We start from the raw sequence: 15,539 nt of genomic DNA, 5'->3' as shown, positions 1-15,539 counted from the left end.
TGAATACAATCTTACTTTTCATTCTTAAACCGCAATAAAACATAGATATACATAATAGATGAGTCTGAGCAAAAAGTGCTAAAGTAATTTCCCAACACTAAGGAGCCTTTGGAGCACCACCACAGTGAAGGTAGGCCTTTGTTACTTTGTTTATTTACTTTTAAAGTAATTCTTGAATTCTTTGACTGACTTTCCAGGCTCTCAATCCGAAGTAGCATTGCCATATAAATTTCTGACAGAGTCTTGCCATCCAGTCTAATCAAAAACAGCTGTGACAGACTTTTCATGCAGACCACATGCACAAGTGTTTGATTTCACTCGGCTGTAAAGATCTTAAAACTGCTCAGAAAAGTGTGTCTATATATATATATATATACACAGTCAGCGAACAGGAGGATTTTACTAGAGGAAGTCAGACACAGTCACACAGAGAAACAGAGCTCACACCGAAACGGAGCTACAGCTCTCTGTCTTGTAGGTTTATTTTCAAAGCTACATCCGTGAAGAGCAGACCTCATAAGCACTTCCGCTAGGTCGGCTAACTTCCGGTCACCCCAGGGACGCTGTTGTCGGTAATGTCATAGACAAATATAAAGATATCATATATAATATCATGGAGGACACCTCCCACCCCCTGCAGGAAACGGTAAGATCACTGGGCAGCTCCTTCAGTGACAGACTGCTTCACCCGCGGTGTCTACAGGAGAGATACCGCAGGTCCTTCCTTACCGCTGCAAGTCAGACTTTACAATCAAGCCTGCTCCCTGTAGTTTCAGTTCACCCACTTACAAACTGTGCAATAAAAATGTAAATAATGATGCTGTGCAATTTCATAAAACATTTGCTGTAAATACTGCTTTCTTCTCTTCTTCTGAAGAAAATATTTTTATTTATATATATGCACTGTGTGCTGCATTCTTTCTTTGATTCAAGCGTTCTATTTGCTGCTGTACACTAAATTTCTCCGCTGTGGGATTAATAAAGGTTTAATCTATCTATCTATCTGTCTATCTATCTATCTTTGGTAATTGTGGTAATTGTAATATTTTCTGCTTTAGATGAAAATGGAAATATGAGATTCTGATAGTACACGTGTTGTTTCGATCAGCCAAACAAAACGTGAAGTGGACAGAAATGGTTGTGAATTAAACACGAGTTTCATCGGCATTTCAGAAAAAATGGGAAAAATGGAATATATTTCTATCTTTAGACAAAGCTTAACCTCTTGTGTTGTGGGTTTTTTCATACAGCTGGAAACTGTTTGGTTAGTTTGACAAACTGTATTATCGCTGAAATGTAATGCAATTTTCATTTTAAGCTGACATTGCATTCTTAAAGAGTCTGTATAATCATTGACTTTGATATACAAGATGTAAAGAACTGTAACCGGGATTTTTTTTATTGACTTTTTTGTTTTTATAAGGCTAGTACCCTCCTCCAATGCCTCCATGTTTATTGTTCATTGTTCATTGTTTGTTTTATATACTCGTCGTAAAATATCAATAAAAAAAGTGACAAAAAATAAATAAACACGAGTTTCAACTTTTCAGGTTACTCATGGTTCTTTAAACGCTATGTCTTGAATAGTGCAAAGCCAGCAAAATCATAAAGCACACAAGCATCATGGGTTTGACTCGGGGTTTCGAGTATTACTTTATTTTTCCGACGACCTATGAATGCAGCACCAGCGACAGCCTGGGGTCTGGGGAGTCGCAAACAGCAGCAGCTCTCCGACGTATGAATGGGTTTGTTTTGGGCCTTAAGAAAACTTTGGCCCGTGGGGGAGATAGTGCTCAGTATAGTATTTTGTCCACATTTGGATAATTTCGCTGCTGTCGGTCTCACATTACCCCACCGTCCAAGTTCTCCCAAGGATAGTTTAGCATCATCTCTTGGACGTTATGCTAACCTATGGTGCTTAGCTAGCTAGCCGCTAGCAGTTCGAGTTCACACACGGATAGTTGCCCTTAATGGGTAAATTTTAAAATCTAAACAAAGAACACAGTGGGTGTGATAGTTTATTTTTGAGCAAGTCAATTCAAAATGGACCTTAATTTTTACTCCGACCTCTCGGACGGTTGTGCTCAAAATGTTGATTCTGAGTTTTTGGACTCCCAGGCGTACGGTGGCTACTCTGAGGAGAACAAGGTAAAAAAAAAAAACTAGCATTCAACCGTTACTTTCCTGAAAGAAGCTATATTTGACTGAAGAAGCTTGAAGGTGCTTGTAAGTTAGTAAAACGTTAACGGTCTGTTTTAGTTTCCAGAAGGCAGCGACAGTTACCTCACCATCAGCGGCGCGGGCCATCCTTTCTTGTCCGCAGAGGTGAGTGAGTTCTCTGAAGCAGCGTGGTAGACGCAGAGCAACACTGTTTACTGTACACACGTGTGTAGTATCTGGTCTGAGACGTATGTTACTTAATACGTTAGTAGAATGAAATGTGTTTTGTCTGTTGTAGTATCTGACCAGCGATTTGTTTGAAAACAGACGTTTCCCCTTTTTAAGTGAACAGGTCGTCTGTGACATGAGATGTATGTGTTTTTTTTTTTGTTTTAGTTCTGAGAATGTTTATGTTGTAGAGGCTTTTGTGCCTGGGAAGTTTACAAAATGAAGTGGGGCCTGTCATTGAAGGAAGCCATACGTTATGTTTTGTTCCCATACACAAACCTATGTAAGTGGGTGCATATTATTGTTCTAGGAGATTCATATTGGCTCTGAATTCCCTATCAGGCAGACCACGGAGTCTGATCAGATGCTGGGTTCTTTGCAATAAAGTAATTATTGTTATTATTATTATTATTAAGCAACTCAGTGTCAACAGATGTTTTCTTCAACATCTGCACGTCCTCGATGTCTTAGAGAAACTACACATGTGTCATCAAAGACTGAACTTCTTTCTCTTTCACTTACAGCAGACATTTCACACTCCCAGTCTCGGAGATGAGGTCTTTGAGATCCCCCCCATCTCCCTGGACCCAGGTTCGGCTCTGAGCATCAGTGATGAGGTGTCTCACTTTGAGCTGGCAGATGGCTCAGACGGCACCGGAGGATCTTCAGGTGCCCGGAGTCTTGTCAGCAACCTAGTGGTGGAAGCCAATGACCCTTCCTTTGCTTCCACCTTTGTGAACTCTTGCCCTCAAGGCCTGGAGCAGATGAATCTTGGGACAATGGGCCAGTCAGGAGGTGGAGCCCTGCTGAGCTCCTCTGCACTGGTGAGTATTGTACCTGTGGACCCTCACACAGATTACTGCTGGGGTTGTTTAAATGTTCATTGATGCAGTTAAAAGCTGTATGCAGGAGGGTTTGTTTTCTATGAGTTGTAATCCCTCTGCAGGAAATGGGGAACTCCAGTGGTTCACATTTCAGCAGTTCCTCCCCCATGACCATTGATGTTCAGCTTGGTGACATCGGTCACGGCCTTTTGGGGAGTAGTCAGCTTTCCACTATTAATCCGTCGGAGCTGGCACTGGGTCTCGGAGGGGAAGCCATCGGACATCATTCAGGGACGCCTGAGCAGCCGCTGTCAGCAACACCGTCTCCTGCTGGTTCTTTGCAGGATGAGGACATGGATGACTTTAAGGTGAGGAACAACACTTGAACAGCCCAGTGTCATTGTCTGGATGCTCCGCTCACAACTTTTAGTTTGTGATCCAAGCTACAGTTACATGCAAGCTACAATTATCTTTATGTAAAAGTAGTAAGCTGTTAGTTTTGTTTCAGGAAAAGATAGTGATGGGATGCAACAAATAAGGGATGTCCATGTAGTGACAAACCAGAAAGAAAACACAGATGTCCAAGGCAAAGTTTTACAGACGTCTATGTCTTTTCTCACCCAGGCTAAAACGCAACCCTGGAGTTTTCAAACTAAAACAGGGCCAGCAACGTTTCCTAAAGTCTCGTTTTAGAAGTCCTAAAATGCCAGAGTAGTGTGGATGGTCGGTGTAAAACTGTAACAATCATTAAAAAAGCCCAGGCTTTTGAGGAGAATGGTCTATGGACTAATACGTCAAAATGTTTGGGGGTTCCACTAAAAGAACATTATGTCTGTGGTCAACCATGGAGGTGGCGGTATCATGTTGTGGGGATAACTGAAGGATGCATATATGTCAGGTCATCCGTCTGTAAATTGAAGCTCAAGTACAGTTGGATTATACAGCAAGACTCCCATCCCAAACATAAGTTTGTCCACTTCTGAATGACTTGAATGGAATAATGTTGAAGTTTTGGTGTGTCCTGTTCGAAGTCTGGATCCGATTCACATTGAGATGCAGTGACAAGACCTAAAAAAAGCAGTTCGTTCTTGCACAACTTGCACAAAAATCAGCTCTGTGAGGAAGAGTGGGTCAAAGATTGACCACAGCAACGTCAGAGGCTGTTTTGTTGCAGTTATTGGTGTTAAAAGTGGCAAAACTAGCTGTTAAGTTCAGGGGAAATTACTGGGGGTTTTTTTACATTGAGGTGCTGGTGATCATTTAACATTTGTGTTTACTCGATTTGCTTTTGTTTTATGTCAAATTTTGGTTGACAATCTGGCAGTTTAGTGTGAAAAATAGAAGATGTAGTTGTTTGTTTCACTGCCGCTAATATCTACTCTCCTGTCTGTCCCGCTTTCCTTTTCCCTCCTCAGAGGAGTGTGCTGGTGGACTCCCCCATGTCTCTCTCCTCTTCCTTTGTCCTCTCCCAGATGTCCTCCCACCACGCTCCCCCATCTTCTGTCTCCACGGCGACAGCCAGGAGGGGTGGGGGGAAGCCTGCTGCGCTCGCTTCGGCGAGTGTGGCAGCGGGCGCAAAGAAAGTAAGGAAGAAGAAAGATCCCAATGAGCCACAGAAGCCGGTTTCAGCGTATGCATTGTTCTTCAGAGACACGCAGGCGGCCATTAAAGGCCAGAACCCCAATGCCTCTTTTGGGGAGGTGTCGAAGATCGTGGCCTCCATGTGGGACAGCCTGGCCGAGGAACAGAAACAGGTAAATGTTTATATCTAAACAAAGGAACATGGGTGAAATCACACTTTACACAGAGCCTCTTCTGTTTTTATATGTCAAAATTGTGGGGAAAAAAATGATTGTTGTAAACATACAAATGCTATTTATTTACAACTGTGGTGCTTGTTTTGTATCCTTTAGGTCTATAAGAGAAAGACAGACACAGCCAAAAAGGAGTATTTGAAAGCGCTTGCAGCTTACAAAGCCAACCATCTGTCCCAGGTAACATCATCTTCAGGTAAAATCAGGTGATTGCTGTATTTCATTCAGCTCACTTTTCTAATTTCTATACATCTATCTGGTCTGATCCCAGACTGTCACTGAGGAGATGGAAACCGCCCCTTCACCTCCTCCGTCTGCGGTTGACCCGACTCCTGCAGCGCTGCCCTCTGCCGGTCACCAGGCAGTTCGCTCTGCTCACACCATTGTGGAAGAGAACACCATCACCAACATTTGTGCCTCCAACATCATCCTGGACGTCCCGGAAAGGGCCACCCGTTCCCGCACAGGAGCAAGCAAGCCCTCCGCTCCTGCAGCACCTCCAGCCCAGACCATCACCAAGATCATCATCCCAAAGCACATGCTGCAGGGCGCGGGGCAGGTGGTGACCGTGCTGCCTGGAGGGGTCCGCGCCTTTCAGCCGACCCTGGTGGTCTCGGGCGCCTCACGTCAGCCGCCTCCGCTGCAGCAGATGCAGAACGCGCCGCCTCCGCCTCGGCTCCAGCAGATGGCCCCAGCACCTCCGCCCTTACAGGCCAAACCCCGCGAGGGAGGCAGCGCACCAGGCCACCCTGTCTCCATCACCGCTACGCCTCCACCTCCACTCCAGATTAAAATAGTTCCTTCCTCCATCCAGGGCAAAGAAGCCCTGCCAATAATCGTGCCGAACACGGCGGCTACATCATCGACAGCGACGACATCCACCCAGTCTGCATCGATGGTGTCGGTGCAGGTGGTGAACTCTGCTGAGACGTCGGGCAACGCAGACGAGGATGTCGTTACAGAAGTGCTGCCGTCAGAAGCAAGTGGATTCTTAGTTGTTTTAGTAAATGTAGCTACTACCTCAAGCCACATTTATTCACAAATAAATTGTTTATCTCAATTTTATTATTGGTGATTGACAGGATGAATGATTACCTCAGGTTATGGCTTTAGCAAATAACTATTTTCTAATTGATTAAGCTATCAGTTAGTTTCTTGAATATTTATTTTGTATGCAAATGTAAAGGTACAGCAAAAGCTCCAATGATGAACTTTCACCATTGGATTTTTTGTGTTTTTTTCTTTCTTAGTTTAATAACATTTGCTCATAATGGGTGTTATTAATTTGGCGACACTGATCTATATAAATCTGAAACCAAAACAAATCCACAAATTGATCTAAACATCTTAAAAATTGCAAGGAAAAACCAAAAGTCCTGAAAGTGGCGTACTGTCATAATTAGTGTAGCCATTCACAAGGTTACTAAAGTGTAATTAAAGTGTGAGTAAAGTATGATTAACTTCGATTTTACAGTTTGTAAGTTGGATAACCACCTGTGATTTCTTAAGTTCTTGTCTAAAACAACATCCTGAACTCAAAGCAGTATTCCTTTCGAATCTGTGAACAGTTTCTCATTTGGGGTGTGAGTCAGAGCAAGAATGCAGGAAAACGTTAAGAATATGTCACGGCTATAAATCCGTCTGTGTGGAAGAATGTGTGGAAAGCTACAGAAGCTTACAGTAGCTCTAACAGAATTCTCAGCAGCAAGATGAGACACGGTGCTGCCAGAGACGACTGTGACCAGAGGTGTTATGTTCTCAATTTGTCCTATTCTGATAAATGGCAGGAACACCTTGAGAGAAGAATTTCTTCAGAACTGGCACAAACCTTCACTTGAACTCAAAGACACCATCCCAGTCTCCACCCTATCAGGCCCAAACACTAAATCCTCACATACTTTACTGATGTCACAGCTGTAGCTTGAGAGTTCATGTTTTTTTTGTGAATGTTCTTAAAGAAACATTTTTTTTAAACATTTCCTTTTTTTCCACCAAAAAATGTTCAAAAATGTCCCAAAAATGTAGAAAATGTGGACATCAGAAGTTTCACTGAGAAAAACATCTGTATTTTTTCCACATTTTTAAACTGTAAAATGGGTCAATTTGACCTGCAGGACGACACGAGGGTTAAGAGCTGATATTTAGCCATTTTCCATGGTTTTCTTGATAATAACCAAAATCACTTAAGTACTTACTAGCTATGGCATTGTTCTACCAAAATCAGCTTTTGGCCATTCCATGTTTTCTTTTCTGTCTGTTTTAGTTACATGATACACACAGGAGTTAGTACTTGATTGCATAACCATTGTTTTTTAAGACAAGGGTGGTTTACTAATTTTTTTCCATGACTGTAGATCAATGTGCAGAAAACACTGAGTCTGATATTAACGGCACTCCTCCAAATCTTTCCTTTTTTTCCCCCAGGATGAGATGGAGGTGAACGGGTCCGGTGACACCATGAGGAGTTTGTGTGTGAGGGCGGGCTGCAACAACCCAGCAGTAGAGAGTGAAGACTGGGACAAAGAATACTGCAGTAACGAATGTGTGGCCACTCACTGCAGGTATGTGAACGTTAACGTCCGCGTTTCCAAGTGTGTTTTCATCAAAGAACTTTCCTGAATGTGGTTTCTTTCTTTTTTTTTTCAGTGATGTTTTTAAGGCGTGGTGCTCCATCAGGAGTCAGAACATGGGAACAGTGAAGTAACAAGTAGCTGCAGCCAATCACGTAACATGATGCTACTAGCTGAAGGATGGATGCAAGACTGATGCAGTACAGAAATCTGAATCATAGTTCTCACTATTGTGTACATAAAGTGTAGGTTTGGCAGTTGTTTTATTTCAGGAGGACAAACAATAAATACTGCTAACATAGAGCAGAATTAGGACATTCCATGCTAATATGTTACAACACGAATGTTTGCAGTGTGGATATTTATAGAGGGTGATGTTTGTACACGACTTCCAGGCAGGCATCAAGAAACTTAAGGCAGCTAGAGAAGAAAGACAGATGCATAAGACAATGATAATCTAGTTCTCTTAGGTTATAGTTGTTTGTATAGGACAAAAGAGGACGGATGACATTTCAAACTTTTTTTTTTACAGCAGATGTTATTGCACAGTGTTCATCATCCTTTTGTGTACATCAAGGTTTCAAAGGTTTCTGTGTTTAATGTCTCTTGTATTAAGAACCAACAACTGTTTCAGTTGAATTTAGCAGAGAATGCCTTAGTTTGAGGAAAAACTATCTCTGTATGACTTGTTTTGTACTGAAAATAGTGGCCTTTCTTGGTTGATTATTGTCTCATTATTTTGTAAAACATTCATTTCTAAAAAAAGCTCAGCCTTCATGTTTTCTTAATAAATGAGCAAAATTGCTCAATCACATGTTTTTCCGTTGATGCCAGATTATTAAACTAAGAAGAGACTGAATCAATTCTTAATCTGACCAAAGAAAAAATGGAACTCGTAAGGAATTAAATACACCCAGACTCGATTCAAAACACTCAGGTTTTTACTGCCGTTGTACCACTGCAGCCTTGTCTGGTATGAGCAGTAGGTTATAGTGGCTAATGTTAGCTGGTGTTAGCAAGCTTTGAAGCCAGACTGCAGTTTAATAAAAGCAGCAACTGAATTTCCAAAGCAGACTTATAAATGTCCTCTCTTTCCACATTTTCAGAAACAGAGAAAGACAGCAAAGAACAAATTTTTACATCGTTATCATTTTATATTTGTGTCTATTGAGCATATTTTCTTTCTGCAATACTAACTGAAATAAACAGTGCCTCTCTCTTTCTCATTGCCTTCCACACCTCCATGATGCTAAAAGACACGCAGCAGTGTCTACTTTTCACCCGTTTTCTCATTTTTATTGATAGAAATATGACAAACGGAAGCTAAATCCAGCGCTTTATAAATGTTACCATGGCGTAGTTTGCACACTGATTACAGGAATATTGGTTCACTTTTTGTCTCCAAAGTATTAGACCAAAGGCAACAGAGAAGAAGAGCTGCTTTGGGTGCAAAAAAGACAGTTTTTAGAATATGTTCAGAACTGAGTCAGCCATAGCTTTGTGTTGGATTCTTTAAGAACCATCAATCTGGAAGCCGGCAAGCCCAATCTGATACACAATTTGTATTAAATTACATTTATACTGAAATATTTAATTTAATCATGCATACACACACTTGGCAAAATAAAGGTATAGTCCTGAGGTGTTTTTTGGCTTTGGTCTCGACTCTCAGACATGTTCTCCTTCAGTCTGATTGCAGTCTGTATGCTGTGACGATGTGCAGGATTACTCTTGAAGCTCTGACAACAGAAGCTCTGCTGGGCGACGCCACAGACACACAGGCCGAGTAAGTTCAGTCTTGAACTCATGCAGCTGCGTGACGGTGGAATCCACAGCGCTGAACGTGATGCTGCCTGCCTTGAAATTAACCGCCACTGTTATTCGGCTGCTCCGCAAAGTTTCAGACAGTGCAGTTTTTCTATTATTATGAACGGCATACAGTTTGCCTGTGCCACTGTGCGTAAGGCTCCAGGACTCTGTGGGGTCTCCAGAGGTGCTGCTGCTGTCCTGGATGCTCCTGTAGGACACACCGATGTTCCAGGGGCCCTCAATCTCCACCTCCCAGACATGAGTCCCAGAGGAAAGGCACTCGGTAGGGAGGACCTGTGGGGCTTCATCAAAGTCACTTTTAGGATATTCCAGTTGAGTTTTTAATCTCTCTGCTGTTGGGAGGTTAGGAGAGGCCCCAATGAAATGACTGACGATGTCCAGGTCCGACAGGAGGGTTCCTGACAGACAGAGCATTTGAAGTAAATACACACACACTATATTGATTCATGCTTAGTTATAACACACACCCATACACAGTAGTGACTGTGTGACTCTTTGGATTTTAGGGTATTCAGTGTTTTGTGTCATGTTCAGTTGAAGCCATCTGACTCTAACCTGAGGTTAAACTCCAAGCAATAAAATCTTAATTTAGTACATTCAGTGGCTTTGCTGTTGCGGCCTCAGTCTGGTGGCTCATGATATTCAGCCAGTTTGGTGAGTTTCCAACAGGTTTTCTATTTCAGCCGTTAGATTTGGTTTTTGCCTTCATAATTCTTGATTGGTTGTTTAGTGAAAGTTATCAGTGTTCAGCATTTGTGTACAGAATTTGATCTCAATAAGGATGTCCGATATTGGCTTTTTTGCCAATAAAAGATACGCCGATATTGTCCAACTTTCAATTTTTGAACTGATACTGATAGATGTGGACTATTTAACTAATTTTAGGGAACATCACATATCTCCTGTCAACAAATTAATACATCATGCCTAAATTTTATTGTGATGCCCCATTGGATGAATTCTCAAATGCAACAAGGCTTTCCAGGCTAATCCAACACAAACGGTTTCTCTCCGACCCGGTCATACTGCACGTCTCATGAGTTTAATCCCTCATACCTTCATCTTCCGTTTCCGGTCGTTTTTGTGTTTTCATTCGGTGATCAACCATGAGTTCTATGTGGGGAAAGAAGAAAAGTCGTTTAGACTTTTGAGTGAAATAAACATTAAGAGACTATACAGGTTTGCCCACATCTTTGCTCTGCTCTTGGAAAGGATTCCAGCGAGACCATTAAATGAAATAATAAATCAGACTGACATTTGAGAAATTTAAACCTTACTTGCCAAGAATTATTACAGTCATTGTTCTGCTTATAGAAATACAGCGGTAGGATGTGGGAAAACAAAGGACAGATGATGTAACTGTGCCATCTGTCATGTTTAACTGACAGCTTTGAGGTGAGGATGTCTCATTTTGCTAAGTGTCTGTTTCCTACTCTGATCTCTGCTGGGAGGAACTAAGACACAAGGATAGAAGGTAAAGACATATAAACTAGTAGACAAGAAGAGAGTAACAGAATGAAGTGAGAAGACCGAGATCTGCCAAATAAAAAAATGATCCCCTATCATAAGAGGCTCAGTTGGTAGAGCAGGTTGTCTCTTAATTGAATGCTACATTCATATACCCACTACTTTCTACTTTTAAAAGAAAAGCTGGGATGTCCTGAACAAACTGGACAAAAACTGAGAGCCAAAATGCATTACTAATAGTCTAAATCATACTGAAAGTGGGACTGAGTGAGGGCTTCTTACCTGCAACGGTGGAGTAGATGTGATGCACACGGCTCTGCTGCTTCTCCAAGGCTTCTGTGAGCGTCTGGTTTTCCAGAGAGTAGTTGTAGGCTGGTAGGAAACAAAAGCCAATGAGTTTGCGCTTACACACAAGAAAACACAAACTAGTGCTGCTCAGTATTCTCTTACCATAATAGAGGACGATGAACCAGAGAAAGAGCAGGACCACCGTGACGCCGTTGAGGGACGAGTAGGCAGGTTTTACCTTCTGTTTCTGGATACAGGAAAATATATATTATTAAATATGCTGGAATAAACTTTAAAGCCTTTAGATTAAGATACCGAGTTGACGAAATGGGGCTCACATTACGTCGAAGGTCTGTAGATTCTGTAATTTGCTGCCTCAGTATTTGGAAGTTCTGGTCCATGTATTCCTGTTAAATACACACAGCATAAACTCCTCAACTTTAATTTCCAAGCATTTATTTTCTCTTTAATATTAATATTTTAATTATTGATGCTGCCCTCCTTTGTAAAATCGGCCTCATTGATATCTTGATGCCCTGAGTTTTTCTGTGCAAGATCGAAAAAAAGCTGTTATTAAACTCACAGTCAGCTGCCTCCGCAAGACAGTGGAGGCCTCGGTGGCCGCGTTGAGCTGCTTGAGTTCCAGGGCACAGATGTTGCAGATGTAGCGTCTGGAGGAGTTGCAGTAGTACCTCAGAACCTGATCCTTGTGCTGTGAACACTTCCTGTCCAGGAGGTCTCCTAAAGGCTGGACCAGGGGGTGTCCTGTGAACACCGGCAGCTCCAGGTGGTCCCTGACGTGTTCTGTGCACAGTGACACCTCACACTTCAGACATGTTTTAACAGCCGGAGTTTCTTTTTTCTGGCAGCAGTCACAGTGCACACTTCTTGTCTGCTTTTCCTGCAGAGAAGAAGCAGATATTGGCATGTGAGGGAAGACATACTAGTCATTTATCCTTCAAGAGATAACATTAAATGAAGTTTCTAAAAAGTGGATTTCTCTGATACCCTCCTGGTCTTGTTCACCCTGAAGTTCTCTGCGATATTGGACAGCGCGTAGCTCTTCTGTACCCAATGTCCGTCCCTCTCATCGAAATGTGACCGACAGTCTGGGCAGACGAACTGCATCTCTGTGGCTTGATCCTTCAGGTTCTCCAGACAGTCCAAACACAAGCAGTGTCCACAGGGCAGCAGCCGAGGATCCTTTAAGATGTCCTGGCACACCGAGCACATCAGCATTTCCTCCAGCCAGGTTTCGTCTTCATCCATCATTGTTGATTCCTATTCTTCAAGGAGGGACAATGAGCATAAAAGAGCGAAGAGGAAGGAGTTAACAGCAGAGACATAACAGCACTCCACTGCAGCCCACTATGGTATTTGTTTGAATAAACCATGAGCCTTAGTGCAAAATGGTCGATGTATATCCACTAAAAGTTGGTTTAATTCCTACCCTGAAAACCAAAAGTGAGTAAAGCCCTCAGTTCTGCTTGTTGTCTGTCTTCATGCACACATTGCTGAAAGTGAAAGCAGTTTCTTTGTGCTTCCTGGAGGGGCGGAGCTTAAGTGGAGGAGTCAGTAAAGTGTGTAGCGCCCTCTTTCAACACAGCCAATCTAAATACACCATTATAATTTCAAAATGTAATACAGAATTACAAATTATTAGCAAAACTGTTCAACTTTAAAAAATCAACGAGTGCTTTCCAGGTCCAGTGTGCACATGCTGCCATGACTTGAGGTGATTTTTAACTGGTACAGAGCCATCACTTTTACGTTCACCTGTAGGTTTCTTCAGAGTTAGTCCAGGTGAGATGAAGACACCTGTGTGGGTATAACAGGACTATAACACTCTTAAGCTGACCTCAGGTTGCTGAATCGATTACTCCCTTCAACACAATTTGAATGAATTACGGAACACTGCCACTGTCTATGCAGATGTGTCAATTAAATTACATTTCAGATATTCTTATTACTTTATAACAGCTTAGTTTTTTGCCTTTTGCTATATTTGTAAAGCCTAGTGACTATATAATTTGCAACACTTGCTTTTATATTCTTTATCCTCCTTAAGATTTTCTACTTGTCAGTGTTTACTGTCAGACACTAAGTCAAACTGTATGTAAAAACCTGATTGGCATCAAAACACATTCAGATTCTGAAAGCACACCAGTGTAGCTGTAAGAAAGCTAAATAATACAAAAAACTTATTTATATAGCATCTTGTTATACACAGAGGTTATTCAAAGTTCTTTACAAGCACATGTGAAAAATGAAATAATAATACTGAATAAACATGTTATTAAAATAAAATACTAAACGAATTAAAACTATGCAGACAAGTTAAATAAAACACACACAGGCTCATAGAATATTTAAACTGACCGAATAAAGCAGGTAAAAATAAAACCATGTAAGATATAAAAGTGCACAATAAAATAGCAATGAAATGAATTAAAATGAAGTGAGTATGTCGTCCAGGTTAACCGTAAATAGCAATGGGCTCTTCATGACGACAGGTTTGACAGTTGGCTGCTATCGATGACATAGATGACAGCAGTAGCTACTGGCAGCTAAATTCATGCTAAATTTTAATAGCGGAGTCTTATTAAAGGGAGTAAATACTAAGCGAAAAGCACATTCCTCTGTCGAAAATCGAAAGTGACAAAGTTCGTCAGAAAAATCAGACACAGCCACGAGACGTCGTCTTTTAGTTTCTCGGTTAAAGTTCATCGAACCCGACCTCGGCTTTTTGTGTCATTTAGCTTAACCACATTAAACTGCACACAACTATAGCGTCTCTACTATTAATTAGTTTAATATGTTAATGTCTAAAGTTTTAGACAACAGACCTGTGCCTCCTTTATTTACTCCTGTTTCTTCAGTTAGAACTCCATGTTTGTTGACGTCAGTTCCTCAGTGCTGCGTCGACTGCCGCACACTGACCGTCTCCATGGCAACACTAAACTTCTCTTTACGACACAGGCTAAATGATAATTGAATCGATTAGACATTAAATAATTGATCCATCCATCCATTCTCCATACACCGCTTTATCCTCACTGGGATCGCGGGGGGTGCTGGAGCCTATCCCAGCTTGAGGATCATATATATTGTATGTTTTTTAATTGTTTGTTAAAAAAAAATCTGTTGTCATTTGTTTTTCCTAATTCTTCTAAGTAGACTGAATACTTTTCATAGAGACTGCACCTGCAGCTGGTAAACTACAACCCTGTGTGAAAAATAACCTGTCTGAAGGGATCAGAAAGGACACGGTGCTTGTATTTGCAAAAGTTAATCACTTAAAAATTAATAATTTTTTTAGTGAATAATGTGTTGTGCTTTTTTGTGTGTGTAAACATGCGCCGACATGTATCCTGCTCTTGTCTGATGCTGCAGATATTTATTAAACTCAGATGTAAATTTCTTACAAACAGCTGGAAACAACAAACTCTGAAGTGTGACTGTGCACCTTTGGCAATTAAAGTCACAAAACGGGTGTTTTTTGCTTTTTAAAAAAGTTACGATTATTGTTTTGGGTTTGTTTGGTTTTTTTGCCTTATAGGACCGTGGAGACAGAGACAGGAAACATGGGGAGAAGACTTGCAGCAAAGGGCCATGGACTGGATTTTAACCCATGACCGCTGCTTTGGGGACCACGCTTCTGCGTTTGATGATTTTACACAGGTTTTCAATTGGATTTAGATCTGGTGATTGAGCAGGACAAGACATGGCTCCAACGTTCTGGTTCTCCATCCAGGCTCTAAGCCTTTGCATGTGCAGTGCTGCTTATGACATGAATTGGCCTCTTTTTTACCCTGGGAATACAATTAAGCTTCAGTATGTCCTATAGGACAAAGTATTATGGAATCAGCTGCATTTTTTGTCTTCATTGTATTCTTCAGGTAATATACCTTTAGTGGTACCAGCCAGGCATTGAAATAAACAACAAATTGAAGAAAACAAGAGTGGTCTAATCATTTTTTCCATAACTGTGTAGTGAACTTGATCTATTAGATGTTGCTGGTCAGTGAGACTTCAGCAGTGGTTAAAACTCCTCTGGCCCCTTCTTGAAGGCACTTCTGGTTCCTGAGAGTTTACATAAAATAAAATTCTGTTTGACACAACAATTTTTTTTATTATTAATACACAAGACAAATGTAATCTAGCAGCAAACCAAAAAAACAAAGACTAAAAACACATTTGTTAATCTGTATACATGTATTTAACAAATGTAAAAACTTTCTTTTAAAAAAGTCTTGAAAAACGAACTACAAAATCAGAGTTTTTTTTGTCCACAGGTAAATTTAACATTGCAGGCAGCGAGTTAACATCAAATCCAGATTTCTTGCAAAATCATCTTG

General features: G+C 41.2%; 2 protein-coding genes across 4 annotated transcripts; one reads left to right on the top strand and one right to left on the bottom strand.

Moving 5' to 3' along the window:
- Positions 1–1,666: 1,666 nt before the first annotated feature.
- tox4a (TOX high mobility group box family member 4 a) lies at positions 1,667–8,410 on the top strand. 2 transcript variants are annotated; one of them, XM_022197167.2, is made up of 9 exons: positions 1,667–2,148; positions 2,260–2,325; positions 2,916–3,212; positions 3,335–3,580; positions 4,628–4,966; positions 5,126–5,206; positions 5,298–6,005; positions 7,451–7,587; positions 7,673–8,410. In XM_022197167.2, the coding sequence occupies exons 1-9, from the start codon at positions 2,044–2,046 to the stop codon at positions 7,728–7,730; spliced, it is 2,037 nt and encodes a 678-aa protein (XP_022052859.1). In that variant the 5' UTR covers positions 1,667–2,043; the 3' UTR covers positions 7,731–8,410. The 2 variants fall into 2 exon arrangements, with proteins under 2 accessions (XP_022052859.1, XP_022052858.1); XM_022197166.2 differs by having other exon boundaries at positions 2,913–3,212.
- Positions 7,841–14,122, bottom strand: LOC110953257 (E3 ubiquitin/ISG15 ligase TRIM25-like). 2 transcript variants are annotated; one of them, XM_022197168.2, is made up of 8 exons: positions 14,028–14,122; positions 12,190–12,462; positions 11,765–12,082; positions 11,520–11,588; positions 11,344–11,428; positions 11,176–11,265; positions 10,483–10,539; positions 7,841–9,824 (listed from the first exon to the last, which is right to left on the bottom strand). In XM_022197168.2, the coding sequence occupies exons 2-8, from the start codon at positions 12,451–12,453 to the stop codon at positions 9,322–9,324; spliced, it is 1,386 nt and encodes a 461-aa protein (XP_022052860.1). In that variant the 5' UTR covers positions 12,454–12,462; positions 14,028–14,122; the 3' UTR covers positions 7,841–9,321. The 2 variants fall into 2 exon arrangements, with proteins under 2 accessions (XP_022052860.1, XP_022052861.1); XM_022197169.2 differs by having other exon boundaries at positions 12,190–12,467; positions 14,028–14,107.
- Between the last annotated feature and the right edge of the window lie 1,417 nt (positions 14,123–15,539).

Source organism: Acanthochromis polyacanthus, chromosome 9 (assembly GCF_021347895.1).
Source record: "Acanthochromis polyacanthus isolate Apoly-LR-REF ecotype Palm Island chromosome 9, KAUST_Apoly_ChrSc, whole genome shotgun sequence".
Lineage (NCBI taxonomy): Eukaryota > Metazoa > Chordata > Actinopteri > Pomacentridae > Acanthochromis > Acanthochromis polyacanthus.
Note: the sequence above shows the minus strand (reverse complement) of the source record. Positions and strands in the feature narration are given on the sequence as shown.